Here is a 23,585-nt window from a genome sequence, read left to right as displayed (position 1 = left end):
AGAGAATATGGGAAAACTGAGCAGGCCTTACAGGCCAGGGGCTGAGGTTAGAAACCCAGGCTAGACATATGTTGCAGAGTGAAGTGAGGTTTAAGGGGAGTGTTGTTGAATCTAGAGAAAGGAGCAGTTTGCTGAGGATGGAGATGAGAAATGAGAAGTTACTAGTATGCTACTGAGGGGTGCCCACGGACCCCCAAAATGGAGTGTGTGCTCCAAAGTGGATTCCTGCCATCCAGTGCATAAAGACAAAAGTAGCAGACTCTTAGTAGATAGATCTTAAGTAGAATTAGTGTGCACAGAGAGGGAAGAGGACAGAGGGTATTACTACTAATAATTTTCCAATAAAACACCCCCTTAGGGACAAATGCCTAGTCAAACAGGGTCTGCTCAAAGCAGGGCCACTGAAGCCCAAAAGTTTGCACTAAAGTACCTACTAGTGGGGAACCATAGAAAGGGGGTGAATGGGAACAGCAAGTCCAAAACAAAAGGAGCAAAATCAAAGTACAAATCAAGATAATGGCTGCCAGTCAGCCTCTCCACAGGCCTCTCACCCATGTGTCTCTTCCAAGTGTCTCTACATGGGCCTCACTGGGGGAGCAGGCGTTAAGTCTCAGCACTATCAAGCTATCGCCATCTGCTGAGGCCTGAGTTCGATCCCCAGCGAGGGAGTTGACCCACATGGTGCAGCAGACCTCTCCTGTCTCGCCCGTTGCTCCCCTCAGCAGTGTATTTCAGTCGATCCGCCTGCTCTGCTCCCCATTCTGTCTCTAGTGAGTCCTTTCACCACCCTTCCACCCGCCTGCACCTCTTGTATGCATAAATAAATTTTAAGAAGTCTTAAAAAAATCAGTGTCTCTACATGTCTCTCCTCCACATGTCTCCTTCCAAGTCCTTCAGCAGGACCAGGGTGCAAGTTGGGCTGCAGGAACAGAAGGCCTATTTCAGCTGTCCTGCCTCCCATGTCATAGAGCTTCCCCTGGCTGCTCAGCTCCACCCCTAGTTCCCAGCAGCTCAGGGGCTGAAGTAAGTGGGGGCAAGGAACAAGACACCTCCTAATTCCATGTGGAGCTGTAAAAATTGAAGCTGGGCTCATTGGGTGGGCTGCATGGAAGACATAGCCAGTCAGTGTTCTAGGTAGATTTGTTTGTTTTTTAAAGATTTATTTTATTTATTTATGCATCCAAGAGCTGGGGTGTAGGTTAGAAGTGGGGTGGGGGTGAGAGGATTCACCAGACACAGAGTGCGGGCACAGAACGGGCAGATCCACTGAAATACACTGCTGAGGGGAGCAGAGGGGAGACAGGAGAGGTCTGCTGTGCCATGTGGGTCAGCTCCCTGGCTGGGGATCGAACTCAGGCTGCAGTGGTGATAGTGCTGAGACTTAACCCCTAAGCCACCAGGGAGGCCCACTAGGTGGATTTGTTTTCCAGGTGTGACATGGGCTTCGAAAGACCTGGACACAGGGTTGTCCAGGCAGAGGAGCCCACTGTAGGCTGGTCAGCCTTTGGTGATTTAGAGGAAATGCGAGCTCTGGGACCTTGGAGATGCCACACTCCTCCTGGGGTAGGACCGGGTTAGGACCAGACATGACAATTGTGCATCTCTCTGTGACTTGGAAAGGGTCTTTGTCCTCACATCTGAGCCTCACTTACTCTCAGGGGAGGAGTCACAGTCTTAGCTCTAAGTTTAGGATATCTGGACTGGAGCAAACAGAAGCAAAGTTCTTCATTCCTTCCGACTATCTGTTGTCAATACCTCCTTGTTTGGGTGTTTCATGAGGTTGGTTTCAACCCCATAATAAGAGCACATTCCTGGCAATGGTCGCTCAGATCATGGGGGAAAATAGGCTCACACCTGTCTGGTGATGCTGTAAGGGAGGGGATTTCTGCATGGCGTCGGAGGCTGGGCCCTTACCACAGCTGGGTCCGCCCCACTCTAATCTCTTCAGTGCATCCCTTCCATGGAGGTTGGGGAGTGATACGGTGGAGTCCTATCCCAGCTGCCAAGAGCTCCCCTAGGGAGTTGTTATCTGAAACCACATATTGAACCCCCAAACAAGCAGAAAACTGAAGTCAGTTTTATCAGGGAGTTCCAGAAACACCTTAGAAGCCAGGGACACTGAGTGGAGAAAGCAAGAAGACCCACCTAGGAAAATGGCTGGGACAGAGATGGTCACCAGCTGCCCTTGACTTTGCCATGAAGCTAGGGGCTTGGGAGGGCTGTTTGGACTTCAAGGGCTTGCGTGGTAACTGACTAGATTGTTGATTCTGTGATTTTTCTTAATTATGAGGTTCCACAGCTAGATCTAAGTCAACTCCAGAGGGTTTCAGAAATGACTTACGGGTATTGACATTTGAAGAAGTGACTTAAAGATCAATTTTTTAGAGAATAACTTTTACCTAGATATTTACATTAAAAGATCAATTTCATTAAGATGATTTTGCAGTCATTTGCACTTCTGTTTACTAGTGACAAATAAATGAAAAATAATAATGACAATAATTACATTTTTTTAAAGATTTATTTATTTGTGCATACAAGAACTGGGGTACAGGCCAGAGGTGCGGGGTAGAGGGTGGTGAGAGGATTCACCAGAGACAGAGTGGGGAGCAGAACAGGTGGGTTGACTGAAATACACTGCTGAGCAGAGTAGCAGGTAAGGCAGGAGAGGTCTGCTGCGCCATGTGGGTAGCTCCCTGGCCGGGGATCTGACTTGTGCTGCAGAGGCTGTGGATCACTTCACAGTGCCGAGACTTAACCCCTGTGCCACCAGGGAGGCCCACCCCACACACATCCTGTCTCCCCGCTACTCCCCTGCTTACTGGCACCCTTATGCCTGTCCCTGCAGAGAAAAGTTGCAACCTGTGTGTAATTTGTGGAAAAAAATACAGATTTCTCTTCCCCCTGTTTCTAGCTGTTTCATCGGTTGATCTTTTTAAAGTGTTCTTTAAGCAGGACCAACCTGTATTAGTTACCAAAGGAAACGGGCACTGATATTCGTTGGCTTATTTCCCTGATGTCTTTTTCTTCTGTGAAATGGCAACACTGATGATACTTATATTTTCTTTCAGAAATTTATGCAAATATTCTCATGACATTCTCTCAGAAAAGAACTTAAAAATCCTGAAAGATCATGAGCTCGTTGGACTTAACAAAGAGGAATTAGCAGTGCTTCTCGTCCAAAGTGACCCTTTCTTTATGCCTGAGGTAAGTCATGATGCCTTAGTTTAAAAAGCAGGGGGAATATAATAGGCAGTGTTGTGTTATGGAAGTGTTGGCGTGGGAGTAGGAAAAACTCAAAAGTCAGGGCCAGGTTCTTCAGATGGCAGTCAAGGCTGTTGCTAAGTGACCTAAGAGATCCTAGTAATTTCCTTCCTATTTGAGATTTTATAAGAATTTGAATCTGGAGTTCCCCTCCTTTAGGCTGTAGGGAACCCTGTGTGAGCAAGTGTGATCTGAATACACAGCAGCAGGCCTAATGGATGCTTCATATCAGGGTGGATCCCTGGAGGAGGTGGGCTTTGAATCAAGATTTTGGAAGACGAGAGGGTTTATTGGTTACAGGTCTAGGTTAAGTTATTGTAACAAAGATACCCCAAAATGTAGTGGCTCATGTAGCATATAATTTTATTTTTCTATCACTTTATTGTCTAGACTAGGGGTCATCAAACTATATCCCATGGGCCCATCTTGAGGTGTATGTATGTATAGGCCACACGCATATAATGTTTTTGTGGTTACAGCCTTCAGTGTATACAGACGTCATCAGACTTCACACCTGTAGCCTCAGAACAGGCCGTTCTCTTACATCACCACAATCGAGCTGAAACAGGAAATTCAGCACTAATGCTAAATTTGATTTATAGTCTTCGGTCCTGCTTCTTTAAGTCTCTTTATTTTTATTTTATTTAAAAATAAAATAAAGCTTCCCACTTTGGACTTATTTTATTTTATTTTTAAGATTTATTTATGCATACAAGAGCTGGGGGTTAGGCCAGAGGTACGGAGATGGGGGTGATTCAATAGAGACAGAGTGAGGAGCAGATGAGGCAGATCTACTGAAATACACTGCTGAGGGGACCATCGGTGAGACAGGAGGGGTCTGCTGCTCCATATGGGTCAGCTCCCTGGCTGGGGATTGAACTCACGTTGTAATGGTTGGCGATAGTTTGATAGCACTGAGACTTTAACTCCTGAGCCACCAGGGAGGCCCTGGACTTTTATAATATGGGGTTCACTTTGGGTCTTGTCATTGGTAGCTAACCATCTTATTTTGATTCTTCTGAAGGGTGATGAAATTTATCAGTTTCTTTTAGTTAGTCTTCAGCCCTCTTTTGCCTCCAAATAAATCATCAGTTCGATACAGGTTCCGCCTGCTATCAAGAAAGTAGACTGTTTCTATTTGGTGGGTTATTTTTGGCATCTGGGAATGCTTTTAACACTAATATATATAGAAAAAAATATTGAGCATTCCCAGAACCCCAAAATCACCTATAAAATCATACCAAGCAGGTGCGAGCTACTTTGCAATAGCGGGGAACTGCTCAACTCACCAGAGATTGTGGCATCCGTGTGCATTTCCCCCCCTTTGGTGTATCTCTGCTTCCAAATTTTTGTATCCTTCATATTGCTTTAATGACTGTGTGGCAGTTCCAGGAAGGTGTTTTGCATGTGGCTATTGCTTCTCCATCCTGTAGATATGCAAAAGTTATAAAGGAGAAGGCCGAAGACAGATCTGTGCCCAGCAGCCACCCTGTGAAAGGCTCCACATCTGTGAACACTTCACTCGAGGCAACTGTGGTTTCCCCAACTGCCTCAGGTCCCATAACCTGATGGACAGAAGGGTGCTGGACATCATGCGGGAACATGGCCTGAATCCGGAAGTGGTCCAGAACATCCAGGACATTTGCAACAGCAAGCACCTCCGCAGGAAGCCCTCGGGCTGGAGAGGTAAATCTTTCTACTTTTGAAATTGATAGGCCAAGCAGAAATGGGAAAAAAGGAAAAGTTTTTACCTAAAGGGCTCTACCATACTACATAAAACTCCCGTTATTTTCCCTTTTAGAACATAGTCATTTGCATGGGCCACCCCAGTGGCGCAGCGGTTGAGTGCTGGCCTGCGAAGCTGCCCGCAGCCTCTGCAGCGCCGGTTTGGTCCCCAGCCACCGGCAAGGGTCCCACATGGTGTGTGCAGACCTCTCCTGCTGCACCCGCTGCTCCCCTCAGCAATGTACGTCATCACTCTGCCTGTTCTGCTCCCCGCTCTGGTGCTGGTGAATTCTCTCACCCTCCTGCGCTTCTGACTGTACCCAGTGCTTGTATAAATAAATAAATAAATCTTAAAAAAAAAAAAAAAAGGGACATGGTCATTTGCAAATGCAGTTTTTCCATAATTATCATCATAGTATATATGTGATTAATACAGTCTGATTTTCAGGCTAAGCACTATCCCACCCCCCCCAGATTAAAAAAAAAGTTTACCATTTTTCTAAAAACTGATAAAACTTTTTTAAGAGGAAAACACAAGACCTTAACATTTAGTCACAATTCTCTTGTGACCACACACACGTAATGTTTTTGTGGTTACAGCTTTCCACGTCATCAGACTTCACACTTGTGTTCTCAGAACAGGCCGTTCTCTTACATCAGCACAATGCAGCTGAAACAGGAAATTCAGCACCAATGCTAAATTTGATTTGTAGTCTTTAGTCTTGCTTCTTTAAGACTTTTTTAAAGATTTATTTTAATTTAATTTAATTTATTTATTTATGCATGCAAGAACTGGGATGTAGGCCAGAGGTGCAGGGGGTGAGAGGAGTCACCAGAGGCAGAGTATTGAGCAGAACAGGCAGACTGAAATACACTGCTGAGGAGAGCAGTGGGCGAGACAGGAGAGGTCTGCTGCACCATGTGGGTTAACTCCCTGGCCAGGTATCGAACTCATGCTGCTGTGGCTGGCAATAGCTTGATAGCATTGTGTCTTTAACCCCAGGGCCACCAGGGAGGCCCCCTTTAAGAGTTTTTATTTTTATTTTTATTTTTTTATTTATTTTTTTTTTAATAGAGGCATGTTCCATTTATTTATTTGTCTGCTTGTTTTGTTTATACAAGCACTGGGTACAGTCAGAAGCGCGGGAGGGTGAGAGAATTCACCAGAGCCAGAGCGGGGAGCAGAGCAGGCAGAAGGACCGAAGTACACTGCTGAGGGGAGCAGCGGGCGGCAGGAGAGGTCTGCGCACCATGTGGGACCCTCCTCCGGTGGCTGGGGAGCAGCCGGGGATCGAACCGGCGCCGCAGAGGCCGCGGGCAGCCTCGCAACCCAGCGCTCAACCGCTGCGCCACCGGGGAGGCCCCTTTATTTTTATTTTTAAATTGACTATTTTCACTATTGTCAAGTGTAGTTCAGGGACATTAAGTACATTGGCATTGTTGTACAACCATCACCACCATCCCTCTTCCAGAACTTTCTCATCTTCCCCAACTGAAACTCTGTCCCCATGAAATGCTGACTCCCCAGTTGCTCTTCCTCTAAGCCCTTCCTAGCTGCCACTCACTTTTCTTTTCTATATATATTGAAAAAAAGAATATGTATATATTCTTTCACATATATGTATAAATGTGTTTAATTGTGATAAATACATATAACATAAAATGTATCATCTTAACCCTTTTTAAATGTTCAATAGCACTGAATGTGCTCACATTTTTTTTTGCAACCAACATCTCTTTTCATCTAGCAAAACTGAAAAACCTTCACCTAGTGCATCAACTCCCCATGGCTCCCTCCCTGGTAATCCCCCTTCTATTTTCTGCTTCTGTGAACTTGACAGATCTAGGTGGCTTTTAGGCAGGATCATACATCTTTATCTCTTTGTGATGGGCTAATTTCACAGAACATAATGGCCTCACAGTCCATCCAGGTTGTAGCTTTTGTTAGAATCTCTTTACTTTTTAAGCTAAATAATACTCTGTTTTATGTATTGGCCACATTTTGCTCATCTGTTGATGAACACTTGTGATACAACTTCTTTTTGGCTACTGTAAAGAATGCTGCTATGAATATGGGTGTACAAATATCTCTGACCATGTTCATTATGCTCAAGTATGCAGTTCAATGACATTAAGTCCAGCTTGCAATTCTTTTGGGTATGGACCCCAAAGTGGAATGGCTGCATCATGTCATTCTATGTTTAATTTTTAAAAAAAAAAAAAAAGATTTATTTATTTATTTATGCATAGAAGAACTGGGGTGGGGTGTAGACCAGAGGTGCAGGGGGTGAGAGGATTCACCAGAGACATAGTGGGGAGCAGAATAGGTGGCCTGACTGAAATATACTACTGAGGGGAGCAGAGGGTGAGACAGGAGAGGTCTGCTGAGACATGTGGGTCAGCTCCCTGGCCAGGAATTGAACTCAGGTCACAGAGGTGATAGTGTGATAGTGCTGAGACTTAACCCCTACGCCATCAGGGAAGCTCCTATATTTAATTTTTTGAGAAACTGCCGTGCTATTATCCATAGTAGCTGCACAATTTCATATTTGCACTGGCAGTGCACAGAGGTTCCAGCTTCTCTACCTCCTCACCACAAGATTATTTTCTGGTTTTGGGCTTTTTTTTTTTTGGTAGATAATAGTCATCATAATGGGTGAGAGGTGATCTGTTCTATTCCTTTAGCTTTTTCACATTGTTTAATGGTATTGTATTAATACTTGCAGCTTTTAATGTCTTTATGAAGTAGATTTAGAAGAGATGAGTTTTATAAAGTAAATACATAAATGAGATTCTGTAAGAGTTAATATATAACTATGCCTCCTCGTGTTTGAGGAAATGCTTTGTGGTTTTCAAGGGATTTTTCACCTAAAAAATTCCCATCTTTGTTCTTTACAGCAAAACCATGAAGAAAGGAGGCTATATTATTAGCCTTACTTAATGAAAGAGGAACTGAGGCTAGGAAATTTTAAGTGACATTTTATCGCGAGCAGCCTGAAACTATTTTTAGAACATTGGGGGAAAATACCATGATTAAATAAGAGTCATGTTTTCAAGCCTTCATGCATTCCGATTCCATAGCTAATTTTTTTTTCTTCACCCACAATGCTCTCTGAACAGGGAAACATCTGGAGGGATGGTTTTTGATATAGTTTCCCAATATGAATTTATTGTATGTGAGAAAAATCTTTATCATCACTTCTAGTTAACCTACTTAGTTAACTATTTTGTTAACAGGAGGAGAAATATTTTACTGTATTCCTGCTGTTTCCTAGATTTGAAAGAGAAGAGACCTCTGCCTCCACACACGATAGCACAACTCACACACCCTTAAATGGCAAACACAAACACATGCCACGTGCAGTGCCACTCATGCACAAACATCACATGTCACATGGTATCACACACATCCAGGAATCAACATGTGTCACCCATGCTTGAGTTCACACCAACACTCCTTCATACCTCACACTGATGCACACCGCCTGTACCACACCTCACACAACAAATACACATTATGTATTTATGCACCTTGCACACACACCACACATGCACCTGTTAACGCACATCTTGTGCAAGCGCAGACATCCAGCACAGCACACACTACATGTAAACATCACATATACTCACTCCACGCACACTCACAAACACACACTCACTCACTGCCTGCTCTCTGCTTCCCAGCAGATTTGACTCATCAAATTTTTAGAGAGAGACTAATTCTTTCTGATATTATTCACTTAACCTTGGGCATTTGGGGTAGATGAAGAATTCTGGGAAAATTTCTAGAGTGAAGGAAGTCACATCTTTAGACTGGAGATTCACTTTTTTTTTTAAAGATTTATTTATTTTATTTATACATGCACTGGGTACAGTCAGAAGCGTGGGAGGGTGAGAGAATTCACCAGAGCCAGAGTGGGGAGCAGAGCAGGCAGAAGGACCGAAGTACACTGCTGAGGGGAGCAGCGGGCGGGGCGGCAGGAGAGGTCTGTGCGCCATGTGGGACCCTCCTCCGGTGGCCGGGGAGCAGCCAGGGATCGAACCGGCGCTGCAGAGGCTACGGGCAGCTTCGCAACCCAGCGCTCAACCACTGTGCCACCGGGGAGGCCCGGAGATTCACTTTTTTAAAAATTTAAAAAAATTTTTTTTTTAAAGATTTATTTATTTATTTGTACAAGCACTGGGTACAGTCAGAAGTGCAGGAGGGTGAGAGAATTCACCAGAGCCAGAGCGGGGAACAGAACAGGCAGACTGACGAAATACACTGCTGAGGGCGTGGCAGGAGGGGTCTGTGCACCATGTGGGACCCTCGTCAGGGACTGGGGATTGAATTGATGCTGCAGAGGCTACAGGCAGCTGCGCAGCCCAGCGCTCAACCACTGCACCACCAGGGGAGGCCTCCACTTTTTTTTTAAAAAAGATTTATTTATTTGTGCATACAAGAACTGGGGTACAGACCAGAGGTGTGGGAGGTGAGAGGATTCACCAGAGACAAAGCGGGGAACAGAACAGGCAGATTTATTGAATACACTGCTGAGGGGAGCAGCTGGTAAGATAGGAAAGGTCTGCTGTGCCATGTGGGTTAGCTCCCTGGCCAGCTGGGGATTGAACTCGTGTTGTAGTGGCTACAGACAGCTTCACAGTACTGTGCTCAACCTCTTGCACCACCTGGGAGGCCCCATTTTCGGTTCGAGTAGTATGCATCCTTAATCACTGGGCATGCCTATATCTTAAAATTGACAAAATCAGAATGATTTTTTGGAAATTCTCCCTGGTTTGTACTCTCCCTTCACCATACTGGCCAATGTTGATCCGAACTGGGGGTAAGTGGACAGCCCAACCTCAGAGCTTGGGGATACATCTGATTCGCAGTAGAGAAGCCAGGAAGAGCCAGGTCTGACACCCCAGCTTAGGCTGTGGATGGCTTTTCTGTTGGCCCAGCAGGAGAGCAGGATTCCTTTATTGCCATTAATCCCTTTCCTGAGATTTTTGCACACCTTTTACAGACAAAGAATTTGATAGAATTTGGATACAAACCTGGAGAAACTGAAGAGGAGCAGGGTGAGCATGCAGGCATGTTAACTCTGTCATTGTTTTTCTTGTCCTAGCTCCTCCCTCACACCCCAGAGGTGTGGCGTCTCGAGGCAGAAACAGGAGCCGAAACCCGCCATTTCACAGAAGTCAAGAATTCTTTCCATCGACCTCAACTTCTGCTCAGAGGTCCAGGGCATCCAGTCCAGAACAGAGTGACCGCAGCTCTCCCCTGGATGATGTGTCCGTGGAGGACCTCGCCCACCAGTTTGTGCATCTGAAGAGCAATGATTCGGCCTCCATTTCGTCAGAGCCAGCCAGTCCTGTAAGAAAAAGTCAAGCGGAAGAAAGTCAGAGATTGTCAGAGAATGGCAAATCAGAGAATGTCTTTTCTGGAAATGCAAAAAACGCTTATCAAGAGTTGTCTAGCCCAACCCCGGCTTCCAACTGGAAGTGCCTCCCCTCCTGGCCGAATGGCCAAGGCACAGGGAGAGAGGCTTCATTTCCTCCAAGCCAGGCAGCCTTCAGCGCTTCTGGTTCTCCACAAACACCTGCAGCCGGACCCATCCAGAAGAGCATGTCCCGGGAGCATGAGGGCACAAGAGGGAATCCAGAGAGCCAGAACTTCTCTCTGTTCAATGATGCCCAGGAGGAAATGGCCACAAAGAGAATTTCCACAGGATCTTTAAATTACCGAGACAAAATCATTAACAAGACAATAAAAGCCTGGACTCAGAGTACTGAGATCACTGGCAGAATCCCAGATGACACCGACCCACCAGCAGTGGCGTTCGTGAACAGGCAACCTGGCGCGGAGACACTTGGCGTTAGTAGGTCTGTCCACAACGGCTCTAGGAAAGTTACGGAGGAAGCTTCTTGCGGAGATAAATCCGATGCTTTTGGCTTATTCTCAGCAACCAGAGTGGATAAAGATGCGGTACACTTTGGCAGCCAGAACCTGGGAACCCCGGTTCAGCCCACAGCACCACCTTTGAGCTACAGAGGTACAGTGTAGGGGACCAGGCTCAGAACCATGCCCAAGTCTCGTTAACTCTGCCAGAGAGCATAGAAGCGGGGGGTTACCCCGGGCTGTGCTCTGCATGAGTCACAGAAGAACGAAGGGGGCCTGTGTTTTGTGTCTGCAGCCGAGTAGATGCGGCTGTGGTTCCCCTTTGGACGTTTCTTGCCAGTTAAGGGCTTAGAAGTAGAGGGTTTGGGGGAAGGGGCGGGAACGGCAAGTGAAAGACCAACCAGTAGAAGCGAATGAGTTAAGTGGCTCTGTTTGTTGAGAAAGGGAAGTTTCAGCTCCAGTTTAAGAAATCGACACACCTGTTACGTGATTCTCACGCCCACCGTGAGTCACTGGGATTTTCTTGACTATGACTCCAGATTCTCATATTCTTTCCCAGAGTCACTGGGTATCTTGGTTTTTGATGGAAACATGAGATTGGCATCTGTGCCTCCTCTTTGTTTTACAGATTCTATAGATGACGTTAGAAGTGCCGCATCTTCCAGGATGGACGATCGTGGCACAAAGGAAATTTGCCTTGACCATCTGTACAAGGGTTGTCAACTTCGTGAGTAACCTAAAGACATTCTAGAAGCAGAGACTTTAGTCATAGTGATAGCGACATTTTCTAGAAGTCAGGCACAATGATAAAGAATCTCACATCTATCTTCTTTAAACTTCGCATCAGCCCTAGAGGTAGCTTCTATGATTTTTTAAAAAGTATTTATTTTAGGGCCTCCCTAGTGGCACAGCAGTTGAGCGCTGGGTTGCGAAGCTGCCCACAGCCTCTGCAACGCCGGTTCGATCCCCGGCCACCAGGCAATGGTCCCACACGGTGCACAGACCTCTCCTGCCACCTGCTGCTCCCCTCAGCAGTGTACTTCGGTCATTCTGCCTGTTCTGCTGCCTGCTCTGGCTCTGGTGAAGTCTCTCACCCTCCCGCGCTTCTGACTGTACCCAGTGCTTGTATAAATAAATAAATCTTTAAAAAATATATTTATTTTATTTATTTATGCATATAAGAACAGAGGTTGGGGGGGTGAGGGATGAGAGGATTTACCAGAGACAGAGTTGGGAGCAGAACAGGCACATCTACTGAAATACACTGCTGAGGGGAGCAGCAGGGAGATAGGAGAGGTCTGCTGCACCATGAGGGGAGCTCTCTGGCCGGGGATCGAACTTGTGCTGCAGTGGCTGGTGATTGCTTGATAGTGCTGAGGCTTTAACCCCTGTGCCACCAGAGTGACCTAGTAGCTTCTATTATAAACCCATTCCACAGACGTGGAAACTGGAGGCCTCCCATGCACAAGTTGCTGTGTTGGGTTTGATCCTAAACCCCCCCTCCCTGTGATTTGCTGCGGCACAGCATTGAGCTTTCTCCTTCTGCAATTCAGTTGTAGATGAAATGATTCATCAAGTATCTTTCACATACTGGAAGCAAACAAACAAATGCATAAAATGAAAGTGTCCTGGGACACATTTCAAAGCTCATTGTTGGTGGTGATTTTGGCATTGGCTCTTCTGGACATTGTCTCCTCTGTGGGCTCTCAGCCTGTGCTTCACAGTTCCTGTCACGGGGCCAAACCACTCACTGTCCCTCCGGCCACCTCACAGGCCCCCTGTAGTGGTGTCACACTGTGGGTTCCCCGTGCTGCCTAGACCTGCTTTATGTTGATTTCCCATGTGCTGTGCTTGGGACAGAATGGGGAATATTGGGATGTGGTGGAATATTATTCAGCCTTGAAGAGAAAGGAAATGAGTGCTCAGGCTACCGCATGGATGAATCTTAAGGACCTTATGCTAAGTGAACTAAGCCTGCCTCACAAAAAGACAAACAGCATGTGATCGCACTCATAGGAGGCCATAGGGTAGATGTTTTCATAGAAACTGAACCCAGAATGGTGGCTGCCGGGGAGTGGGAGGGGACTATGAAGAGCTATTGAATGGCTACAAATTTTCCACCACGCTGCTATGTACCACATTCTGTTCATCCGTTCTTCTGTTGATGGCCGCTTGGGTTGCTTCTGTTTTACCTTTACTTACTATCAGTAATGCTGCTATGAACATGAGTGTATAAATACCTGCTTGAGATCTGGGTTTCAGTTCTCTTGGGTGGATATATATATATATATATATGTATATACAGAAGCACAATTGCTGGATTATAAGGTGATTCTAAGTTTAATTTTTTGAGGAGCTGCCACATGTTTTTCCATAGCAGCTGTACTTTTTACATTCTCATTAGCAATGCACAAGGGTCTCACTTCCCGCGTATCCTTGCCAACACTTGTTTTTTTAACAGCAGCCATTATAATGTGAGGTATGGCCTATAACCAGTGTTTCTCTACTCTTGAGTCAGTCATAGCTCCAGTAGTGTCGCTCTGTGGGTTTCTTTGTGCTGCCTACACCTGCTCTATTTTTTTTAAGATTTATTTTATTTATTTATGCAGGAGCTGGAGTGTCAGCCAGAGGTGTGAGGGGGTGGTAAGAGGATTCACCAGAGACAGAGCGGGGAGCAGAACAGGTGGATCCACTGAAATACACTGCTGAGGGGAGCAGTGGGGAGACAGAACAGGTCTGCTGCGCCATGTGGGTCAGCTCCCTGGCCAGAGACCGAACTCGTGCTGCAGTGGCTGCTGATAGCTTCATAGTGCTGAGACTTAACCCCTTGTACTGCCAGGGAGGCCCCAGGAAGTTTTGTTTTTGATGAGTCTCTATGGATAACAGAGAAACCTGGAGATACAGGATTGGGGCAGTACAGGTGAGGGCGTCTTGAGCAAAGGTGTAGATGGAAATGTGCTGGCTTGCAGGTCTGGTGGGCTATGGGGCTGGCCTTGATGGGGGAGTCAGCAGTGAACATGGTTGTATTGGTTTGACCCCCGCCAACCATCAGACCCTCAAGATTTCCTTTCTGTCTTTGTAGAAAGTTGCAAGAATGTTCACTTCCACCTGCCCTACCTGTGGCAGAGTTTCACCGGTGGCACCTGGACCAACCTCCAGCCCATGGAGACTATTGAGAAGGCTTACTGTGATCCCCAAATCATCGTGTAAGTTGCTGGCTGGACTCTGTCTGCTGAGGTCCACCACATCATCAAAGGAAGGCTAATCTTAATTTTCCTTCAGATTCCCATTTAAGTATGAGCTAACTCTTTTTTTAATCTTTTTTTTTTTAAAGATTTAGTTATTTATGCATATAAGAGCTGGGATACAGGCCAGAGATGCGGGGGGTGGGGGGGTGGGGTTGAGAGGATTCACCAGAGACAGAGTGGGGAACCGAACAGGCAGATTTGACCAAAATACACTGCTGAGGGGAGCAGCGGGCTAGACAGGAGAGGTCTGCTGTGCCATGTGAGTTGCTCCCTGGCCGGCTGGGGATCGAACTCATGTTGCAGGGGCTGCAGATTGCTTCATAGTGCAGTGCTTAACCCCTTGCATCACCAGGGAGGCCTTGAGCTAACTTTTGAGATAAAAGTGGCAAATGCCTGCTGAGTTAATGAAGGAAAAACAAGCTGGAAAGACTGGAAGTTGCTTAGAGCCTGGCTAGTACTAGGCATTCTGGGAGTATTTGTCTACTCAGGTAAAATAAACAGTGACATGATTGTTTAGTTAATATTTATCCATGTGTCCTGCAGAAAAACACGACATGCAGGTCAATTTGTATTTCTATCAGAGCATCCTAGGACAAATTAAAAATACTTAAAACAGGGCCTCCCTGGTGGTGCAGGTGGTTGAGCGCCGCACTGTGAATCTGCCCGCAGCCTTGCAGCGCAGGTTCGATCCAGGCCGGCCTTCGAGAATCTCACGTGGCGAGGCAGACCTCTTCTTTCTTGCCCACTGCTCCCCTCAGAAGTGTATTTCGTCAGTCTGCCTGTTCTGTTCCCCACTCTGTCACTGGTGAATCCTCTCACCTCCCTGCACCTCTGGCCTACACCCCAGCTCTTGTATGCATAAATAAATAAAATAATAAATCTTTAAAAAAATACTTAAACAGCTGATTTGAGTCATTTCATATAGTTCTAGTGTAAAATTTGGTTGTCTGGTTTGGCATTTTATACCTTCTTGTTGGCTATTTTTTCTCTCTTGGAGTTATCAAAGACATTACCATACATTTCTCCTCCTGTCCAGGACCCAAGTGGATTGGGTCCATACCACACATGGCCTTATTTATAAGATGCATCCTACTTTTGTAAGGAAATTGTTTGGGGGAAATTATGTTCATTTCATCATCTGAATTTTTGGTGGCAATTCTGTGTTTCTGCATTTGGCCACTAGAGGGTGGCATCAGCTGTTTTCTTGCTACTGGGTGCCTCTCCCCAACACCCCCTCTGCCATCTGAGGCTGGGCTTTGCTACCTTGGCATTGTGGGACCAAATAAGTATTTTTTGGGGGGGTAGGCTGTTTAGCAACATTCCTGGTCTCTCTCCATGAGATGCCAGTTGTAATAACCAAAAATGTCTTCAAACATTTGCCCCAAGGGGGCAAAATCTTGCCTAGTTGAGAGCCGCTGGTCTCTAGGAAATCCGTTTTTTAGCTCAGCCATTCTCAACCTTCGTGGCCTCTGACACCTCGGAGAACTTAAACAAACTGAGAATCCCCAGAAACTTCTGCATATGTGGATTATAGCTACCAATATTTAATATACTAAAAAGATCAAAACCAAGAAATCGAAATGTTAATGACTCATTTCAAAGATAACAATTATAAGCTCATTGTTAACATGAATAATGTTTTCTAGAACTATGTTTATATATTTTTATGTCTTTATGTATAGCTATACAAGTAACTTTTCAAAAGCAAAATCATTCATTGAAAAGAATGACATTGTTTGATATTTTGGGAAATCTCCCCAATCTGTCATGAAATTACTTATTACGTAGTCTTTGGGAAAACCCGCTCATTGTGTCCTTGTGAGAGTATGAAAGTGAAGAAGGCAAATAATGTCTTGACATTATTATGAAAATAACTTTGACCTCACTGGCTCCCTAAAAGGTCTCTGACCACATTTGGATAACTATTTAGTTAACACTAAATAATTGAAAAAACCAAACTGAGTTTTTGAATATTGAGGCAATTATTTTTTTTTTTAAGTTTTATTTGTTTTTGCATAGAAGAACTGCAGTGCAGGCCAGAGATATGGTGGTGGGGGACCAAGGGTGAGAGGATTTACCAGAGACAGAGTGGGGAGCAGAATAGGCAGATCTACTGAAATACACTGCTGAGGGGAGCAGTGGGGAGACAGGAGAGGTCTGCTGTGCCATGTGGGTAGCTCCCTGGCTTGGAGTAAACTCAGGCCATGGCAATGACAGTGCAAAGACTTAACCCCTAGGCCACCAGGGAGACTTGCTAATCAATTATTTTGTGCAGACTTTTATCGTGGTATATATTTTAAGGGAAGAATACATTTGTGAGACCATTAAATATGTGGGTTACACCTCCGTATCCCTGCTTTTTCTTTTATGTTGCAAGACCTGGAGCTGTATAAGGAAAAGATGAAGATCCCTTTCAGCTCCTAAAGTTCTGTGCTCTTGTTCTAGAAGATTAAGTTTTAAGAAACGGAGTCCATGAAATGTTTTGTTAACTCCAAATTTTTCCCTCTCAGATTTGCTCTTGAAAATTTTACCATCAATTTTGAGAAAATGACTTGTAATTTTAATCCCATGCGACGTATCTCCACGCCTTCATCTGTCACACCAGTCACAAATTCTGTCTTCACCACAAAGTGGATCTGGTACTGGAGGAGTGATTCTGGCAAATGTGTTGAATATGGGGCGGTGAGTACCTTTCTTCCATTTGGAGACTCTTTAAAGATTTATTTATTTATGCATATAAGAACTGGGGTACAGGCCAGAGGTGTGGGGGGTGAGAGGATTCACCAGAGACAGAGTGGGGAGCAGAACAGACAGATCTACTGAAACACACTGCTGAGGGGAGCAGCGGGTAAGTCAGGAGAGGTCTGCTGCGCCATGTGGGTAGCAACCTGGACGTCCAGGGATCGAATTCGTGCTACGGTGGCTGTGGATAACTTAATAGTGCTGCGTCGTAACCTCTTTGCCACCAGGGAGGCCCCCATTTGGAGGTTATGTTTCAGTTCTAGGAGAAAACTAATGCAACATTTGGCCCCTATGTGGTTACCCTGGGAGAGATCTGGTAAAGGAAGTGGTGCATTTCTGCATTTGCATTTTTTTTTTAGCAAGTATGTATTCCAATTATAATGATAAAAAAGTGTACATTAATTATTTTTTAATTTAATTTTATTTTTAAAGATTTGTTTTATTATGCATACAAGAACTGGGGTACAGGCCAGAGGTGTGGGGGGTGAGAGGGTTCACGAAAGACAGAGTGGGAAACAGAACAGGTGGACTGACTGAAACACACTGCTGAGGGAAGCAGCGGGTGAGAAAGGAGAGGTCTGCTGCACCATGTGGGTAGCTCCCTGGCCGGGGATAGAACTTGTGCTGCAGTGGCTGTGGGCAGCTTCATAGTCTGCATCTTAACCCCTTGTGCCTCCAGGGAGGCCCTATAATCTGGTTTTAGAGGCAGATGCATTTCTGTTTAAACCTCATGCTTAGGCCTCCCTGCTGGTGCAGGTATTAAAGACAGCTCTATCAAACAATTGGCAGCCATTGCAGCACGAGTTCGATTCTGGGCAGGCCAGGGAGCTACCCACATGGTGCAGCAGACCTCTCCCATCTCTTCCTCTGCTCCCCACACTCTCTGGTGAATCCTCTCTCCCCCCACACCTCTGGCCTGTACCCCAGTTCTTGTATGCATAAATAAAATAAATCTTAAAAAAAATAAACCCCATGCCTAAAGTAAAATTATATAAGACAGAGTGGTAGAATATAGAGGATATTGTATGTTTAAATTGTGAAATACAACTCAGTTATAAATAAAAAGATGAACTCTTGGTATTTGTGACAACCAGTGTGGAACTGGAGGGGATGCTATTTCATTTTTTTTTAAAGATTTATTTATTTATTCAAGAACGGGGGGACAGGTCAGAAGCACGGGAGGGTGAGAAAATTCACCAGAGACAGAGGGGGGAGCAGAACAGGCAGACGGACCGAAGACACTGCTGAAGGGAGCAGCGGGCGAGGCAGGAGAGGTCTGCCCTGCCATGTGGGTATCTCCCTGGCTGGTGGGGAATCTAACCCGCGCTGCACAGGCTGTGGACAGCTTCGCAGCGTGGCGCTCAACTGCTGTGCCACCGGGGAGGCCCTGGAGAGGATGATGTTAAGTGAAATAAAAAGAAACATAAAGGAACAAAATAAAGGAACTGACGAAACGAAATCAAAATAAACCGTAGAAATCGGACTATAAAATGAGGCCACCAGTGGGGTGGTGGCGTGGAGGTGGGGCAAGTAGGGAGACATCCAGCGGACTGTGATGGGGACTGTGGGTGCTTTGATGGTGGGTGTGGTGTGGCAGCACACATCTAACAGGGTGTGGATTTATACACTTAAATCATGCAGTGTTGCAAACCAGCATGATTTCAATAAAAAAGGACAAAGGAGAAAGACATAATGGTAGAGATTTCTTAAAAGCCAGACCTGACATCTTTGCTTTTTTCCTTTTAATTAGGAAAGCATTCATCCAGTTGCAGACGTGGAGTCTTCATACCTGGAGTCTTTGTTTCTGACCTGTCCCAGGGGAGTTGTGCCTTTTCAGGCAGGTTCCAGCACCTATGAACTGAGCTTCCAAGGTAAGTTTCGAGTCTGGAGCTGGGCTCTGACACACACACACACACACACAGAAGGGAAAAAATAACTGGGCATGCAGATTTTTGTGGCAGCCTCATCTGTAAGTTAAATACAACTAACATAGAGGACTAGCCCGTGTCCCAATAGAGGAGTGACTAAAAAATTAAGACACTAAACTTCAGTGGAATACTAGGTGGCTGTTAAAAATGATGATCATGAAAACTAAGTAGTAAAAACAAAATTTGACATTATTCTATGACATTATTCTATGACAAAGGCGGAAACCCAAATTTATGTTTCTGTACTTTTCTGTTTGTATGTTACATTTCAGATGATGAAATTAATTTCATGTGCATGAATAGGATGTAGCAAAGAATGTCTGTTGACCAAGACTAGAAGCAATAGAGAAAAATCTTCTGTTGGATGGTGAAATTAAAAAATAACTTAAATTTTTAAAAAAGATTTTATTTTATTTATTTATGCATACAAGAGCTGGGGTACAGGCTAGAGTTGGGGGGGGTGTGGTGAGAGGATTCACCAGAGACAGAGTGGGGAGCAGAACAGGCAGATCTATTGAAATACACTGCTGAGAGGAGCAGCGGGCAAGAGACAGGAGAGGTCCACTGTGCCATGTGGGTCAGCTCCCTGGCCGGGGGTTGAACTCAAGCCACAGCAGTGACTGGTGATAGCTTAATAGTGCTATCTTTAACCCCTGAGCCACCAGGAAAGCCCCTGTTGAGTAATATTCTGCTGTAAGGCTATGTTATGGTTTGTTTATCCATTCATCTGTTGATGAATATTTGGATTGGTTTTGCTTTTTTGATTATTGTAATAATGCTACTAGAAACATTCAAATGTGAGTCTTTGTATGAATACAGGTTTTCATTTTGGGGATAAATATCTAGGAGTGGATTGCTGGATCACATTAGCAGTGTATATTTAACTTTGTAAAAACCTGCCTGTTTTCCAAAGTACATGGGCCCAGTGACACTTTTGCTAACAATGTGCTATAACTAGTAACTTTTTATTTTATTTTTTTGAAGATTTATTTATTTATTTATACAAGCACTGGGTACAGTCAGAAGTCGGGAGGGTGAGAGAATTCACCAGAGCCAGAGCGGAGAGCAGAACAGGCAGACTGACGAGTACACTGTTGAGGGGAGCAGCGGGTGGCAGGAGAGGTCTGCGCGCCATGTGGGACCCTCGCCTGGCGACCAGGGATCGAACCGGTGCTGCAGAGGCTGTGGGCAGCTTTGCAACCCAGTGCTCAACCACTGCACCACTGGGGAGGCCCAACTAGTAACTTTTTAAAGAACTCAGTCTGGATGCAGCCTGCCCTTAGTTCCACAACACGCATGAGCTGAAAATGACCTTTCATGTTTGATGTAGAAAAAAATCCCTTCAAGTTATAATTAGTATGTTTCAACCCATATCACTGATGCCTGGTTTAGGGGAATTTAAATGGATGATGTCTTGTTATCTTACTGCCCTGCTCTTTACCATCAGACTTTTATTAGAGATTAGATTGATTAATAAATGTTCATTTCCCTCTTTGTTTTCTGGATCTTATAAAAGGACAGTGAAAAGCACTGGATTTTATCATGAGTAACTTCCATCAGAAGGAATTTCTCTATTCATGTGTGTACAATTCCGTCACGAACATCTATGGTATTACTAGCTTTGAAAATAACAATAAATCACTTTCTAGGACTAATTCTTGATTCTTGGTTGTTTTCTTTTTTCCATCTAAAGGGATGATTCAGACAAACACAGCTTCCAGGACCCAAAGGGTGGTCATCAGAAGACCCACATTTGTGTCTCACTCGGATGTGGAGCAGATTAAACGTAGATCAGAGTAAGTGTTCTGCAGTGCTGCTTGTCGGGAGGTGTTCTGAGTTGTTCACGCCCATCTCATCGAATCACGCACTCCCCTGGACCATTAGCATGAATTGTTCCTGCTTGCATTACACCGCAGTTTCCTTTAGCATTATCTTACTGCGGTGCTCTACAGTGTGACTGGAAGCACGAGTGTAGGAGAGCTATCCTTTCCTCTGACTCTTGGGGCTCTTGGGCAAGCCCCTCAAACATCTGGGCCTCTGCTTCAGCTGTGAGTGGCTGGATTCGTGGGTTGTGCTTAAGAGATCAGCACCTGAATGATTGCCGGGGTTCCTTTGTTTTGGATTGTTCTTTGTAGCTTTCATTTTGCCTAGTGAAAATATAGGGGGTGGGACACAGGAAAAGAAATGGAGAGGAGTAAGGCATGAGGCAGTGGTTTGAGCAAGGACTCTGGGGATAAAATTGATTAAAGGGAATTTTCAAAGGAAATTTTGCTGTGGGGCTTTCAATGTAACCCTCTGCCTGCTGATGAGATTCAGTAAAATCTACATTGTTCATGCACCTGGTGTGGTTTTTTTCCTGGGTGAGGTGTGATTATGTAAAACAGTTTTCAAGGCAGGTGTAAAATCAAGGTGTTCTCATGAGGGTCTTTTGGTTGTACGGATTAAGGCATTTCATGACCAAGGATAAACATGGTATAATATGGAAAATGATGTTTTGTGAGACTCCAAGGATGGAAACTGAATATAATCCGGGGCCTCAGGAATGGGAGTTGGTTCCAATTCTGCCTTAAAACCTGAGCAGTTTGGGCTCCCAGATCCTTTCTGGAATCTAGATGCTGGATCTACATCTCCTTAGTTTAGCTTCTTCCCTCTACTCCATGAACAATCCTGCTTCCCCCTCGTCTATAAAATGGGCTTAGTATTAATTCATAAAAGTTGCTTATTGAATACATTAAAGGTATTCAAAATGACCCGCACATTGGGGTTCAGTACTTTGTTAGTGACTCTTATTTTTATTCCTCTGATATCAACAGACTCAGTGACCCTGTCTGTTTGTCTGTTTGTCTAGCTATATATCCCATCCTTGTTATCTGACTGACTAACCATCCATCCCCAAATACTGTTCTCTGACTAAAGCTTGACAATTTGGTTTTTTTTTTAATTTATTTATTTATGTATACAAGAACTGAGGTACAGGCCAGAGGTGTGGGGGGTTGGTGGTGAGAGGATTCACCCGAGACAGAGAGGGGAGGGGAGCAGAACAGGCAGATTGACTGAAATACACTGCTAAGGGGAGCAGCGGGTGAGACTGGAGAGGTCTGCTGCACCATGTGGGTAGCTCCCTGGCCTGCCAGGGATCGAACTCGTGCTGCAGAGACTGTGGATTGCTTCATAGTGTGGTGCTTAACCCCTTGCACCACCAGGGAGGCCCTCAATCCATTTTCTGACTTAGTAATTTCACAACTGCCTCATGCTTTTCCATTTGCTCTTCCCCTTCTCTGGGAACTCTGCTTCTATCACCCATGAATCCAGACTGTTTCACCCCCCAGTTCCAGTGCTTTTGCTCCCATACCGATTCCACTGGTGACTCCCTCCAAGCCCCCATCCCTTTGCCCTCCAGTTTGTACGTCCCTTGTGCTCTTACCTATTCCACCTCACGACAATTTTTCTCTGACTCTCTCCTAGCATAATCCTTCCATCCCACCACAATTATCAGCACCTCAAAGCTCTTAAAAATGTTTTGCTAAGGGCCTCCCTGGTGGCGCAGGGGTTAAGATGCAACCTGTGAAGCTGTCCGCAACCACTGCAGCACAAGTTCTATCCCTGGCCAGGGAGCTACCCACATGGTGCAGCAGACCTCTCCTGACTTACCCGCTGCTCCCCTTAGCAGTGTTTTTCAGTAGATCTGCCTGTTCTGTTCCCCACTCTGTCTCTGGTGAATCCTCTCACCCCCCACATCTCTGGCCTGCACCCCAGTTCTTGTATGCATTAGTAAATAAATCTTTAAAAAATGTTTTGCATAATGAGTAGGTATCTAGCTATACTAAAGAGATAGCTAAGTGGGTGAATGAATACAGTGCATTGAGAAACCCATGTTAGTTGGAGGTTTATAGAAGTCAGCTCTTCCTGTCACCACTAATCCAGAGACACACCCATTTTAGGATAGAATATGGGCTGAGCACTATCCTGAAGAGTCAAAAGGAAAGTGAACTAGCGCATGCCTCTCTGCTGCTGGGCACCTTACAACAGACCGGTTTAATCTGTTCTACTCTGCATAAATCCAATTTTCCAATATGGAGGAAATCTGAACCTGGAGTACAGAAATATGGGGCCCAGTAGCTCTCTTCAAAAATAATTTTCATTTGGGCCTCCCCGGTGGCGCAGCGGTAGAGCGCTGGGTTGCGAAGCTGCCCGCGGCCTCTGCGGCGCCGGTTCAATCCCCGGCTGCTCCCCGGCCACCGGAGGAGGGTCCCACATGGCGCGCAGACCTCTCCTGCCGCCCGCTGCTCCCCTCAGCAGTGTACTTCTGTCCTTCTGCCTGCTCTGCTCCCCGCTCTGGCTCTGGTGAATTCTCTCACCCTCCCGCGCTTCTGACTGTACCCAGTGCATGTATAAACAAAACAAACAAACAAGCAAAAACAAATAAATAAAGAAAAACATGCCTCTAAAAAAAAAAAAAAAAAAAAAATAATTTTCATTTTATGAAAGGATGGCTTAAAAGTATTTTTTCCTTAAAGCATTTTCTTAATTTAAATTTTTCATTATGAATTGTACAATAAGCCTCTATGTATGTGTTCATGGAGGGGGTCATGTAGGGTTATCCTGAAATACAGTTCATATAGGAGTGGTGGAATTCTTTCCCTGTACCCCTAAAATTTAAATGTTTATCGTTTGACAAGAAGTCTCGAAGAAACACTTAAGGCTAATGCATTAGGATCTTTGGAGACTGAGCAAAACTATAAAAAGGAATCAATGCTTTTGCATTTTAAAGCAAGAGGGAAGGAACATTTAATTAAT

General features: G+C 45.1%; 1 protein-coding gene across 1 annotated transcript in view; it reads left to right on the top strand.

Annotated features, from left to right (window-relative positions):
• ZC3HAV1 (zinc finger CCCH-type containing, antiviral 1) overlaps positions 1-23,585 on the top strand; it is a 41,944-nt gene that overhangs the window by 10,833 nt on the left and 7,526 nt on the right. Inside the window, exons 2-9 of the mRNA XM_037514231.2 lie at positions 3,072-3,207; positions 4,698-4,950; positions 10,098-11,024; positions 11,499-11,597; positions 13,953-14,076; positions 16,629-16,800; positions 18,611-18,731; positions 20,482-20,584. Of these exons, the coding sequence (XP_037370128.1) occupies positions 3,072-3,207; positions 4,698-4,950; positions 10,098-11,024; positions 11,499-11,597; positions 13,953-14,076; positions 16,629-16,800; positions 18,611-18,731; positions 20,482-20,584 (1,935 nt within the window). The remainder of the gene's footprint in view (positions 1-3,071; positions 3,208-4,697; positions 4,951-10,097; positions 11,025-11,498; positions 11,598-13,952; positions 14,077-16,628; positions 16,801-18,610; positions 18,732-20,481; positions 20,585-23,585) is intronic.

Source organism: Talpa occidentalis, unplaced genomic scaffold, assembly GCF_014898055.3.
Source record: "Talpa occidentalis isolate TD23 unplaced genomic scaffold, MPIMG_talOcc4v2.1, whole genome shotgun sequence".
Taxonomy (NCBI): domain Eukaryota; kingdom Metazoa; phylum Chordata; class Mammalia; order Eulipotyphla; family Talpidae; genus Talpa; species Talpa occidentalis.
The sequence above is the reverse complement of the archived record's forward strand: the minus strand, read 5'-3'. Positions and strand labels throughout refer to the sequence as shown.